Here is a 1453-nt window from a genome sequence, read left to right on the forward strand (position 1 = left end):
AATTCTCCAAATCATTTAGCTTGTGATCTTTTCACATCATGGTGATTATCTGGGTTCTAAATCACCTCAGAATAAAATAATAATTGCATTTGGAAAATCAGGTCTTTTGATGGACAGTTAATTAGGATAAATAATAGGGTTGTGCTTTAAATGATTCACATCATATTCTCAACCCACCTTAACTATCATTAATGGAATATGAAAATAATGAAAATCTTAATGATCCCAAATATTGACAACTCTTGCACTCTTGAAAATAATGGGAATTAGTGGTAACTATACAATAAGACTGTAATTTGCCATTATTTTTCCAATTATGTTTTTGCTCATTCATAGTGGTTTTTCTTTTCTGCTGCGTCACAGGTAGTCCAGGACGTTCGCGCACGGTCTTCACAAACCCTGATGTTTACAACACCACCACGTTGTTGCTTAGCAATGATGAGGGCACTTTATTCGTCGGAGCACGTGATGCAGTTCTCACAATCGATGTCAGTCAGACTGATGGGATGACCGTGAAGGAAAAGGTCAGTGGGATTTTGATTTAGTACATGACTGACTGAAGTATATAACCTAGAAAATGTCAGCACAACAAATCAGAGTAACTGAAACATACCAATGAAACATAAAAAAAACATACTGTACATTATTAGTGGATCATCTCTAGATGCTGTTTGGTCAATGCAGCAAAAATTCAAGCTATCTTATATTTCACAGTATAGTAACAGCTACCGTAGCAAATCATTATTTATGGTGCATAGCAACCTTCTGTTATGTCAGGGACCTCAGTGTTTTAATTTATATACTGTTTCATGCTATTGTGTATAACATTTTATATAAGCAATAAAGCACTTCAGTCATGACTATAATCAAACTTTAGCAAAGACCTTTCGTACTTTATTGCTTGAATAGATTAAGCTGATCACAAAACAACTTAGTCAATAAATATTAGCTTTTTTCTCACTGAAATAGATAAATGACTTATTATTTAAGATTTATTTGTTAGCTTTTATTTGTTTTAAGTAATCAGTGTGCTCTGAAAATTGAAGTGAATTAATATATGTGTATTGTTTGCATGCATGTATATATTGTGTTGTTAATGTTTGTTTTCTTCCATCAGTTTAATAAGATTTCAAATAAATATCAGCTTTCTTTGTGCCTTGATATATGCATGTGATGAACCTGACCCAGTTTTTACACTCACATTTCAGCTGGACTGGTCTCCGTCAGAAAAAGACCTCGTTGACTGTGCCATGAAAGGCAAAATGAAGGTATAGGAAACCTACCACTTTCAGTGCTGAACGGTCTGACCTCTTTGTCCCCTTATGTTAAACTGTGCAAATATTGGTCTTCATAAGCTGGTGCTTAACCTAACCCCTCTTTCCTCCCTCAGATGGATTGTCATAACTTTGTGAGGGTTTTGCAAGTGCTGAACTCCACCCATATATACGCCTGT

The 1453-nt window shown here is 34.9% G+C and overlaps 1 protein-coding gene across 1 annotated transcript; it reads left to right on the top strand.

The window, feature by feature from the left end:
* Positions 1–363: 363 nt before the first annotated feature.
* LOC107579753 (semaphorin-4A-like) lies at positions 364–1451 on the top strand (the record flags this gene model as incomplete). Its single annotated transcript, XM_016265545.1, has 3 exons — positions 364–524; positions 1209–1268; positions 1391–1451. Coding segments are annotated over 3 exons (282 nt in total), but the record flags the coding sequence as incomplete, so codon positions are not given.
* Between the last annotated feature and the right edge of the window lie 2 nt (positions 1452–1453).

This window comes from Sinocyclocheilus grahami, unplaced genomic scaffold, assembly GCF_001515645.1.
Source record: "Sinocyclocheilus grahami isolate Dianchi unplaced genomic scaffold, SAMN03320097.WGS_v1.1 scaffold19924.1, whole genome shotgun sequence".
NCBI classification, from domain to species: Eukaryota; Metazoa; Chordata; class Actinopteri; order Cypriniformes; family Cyprinidae; genus Sinocyclocheilus; species Sinocyclocheilus grahami.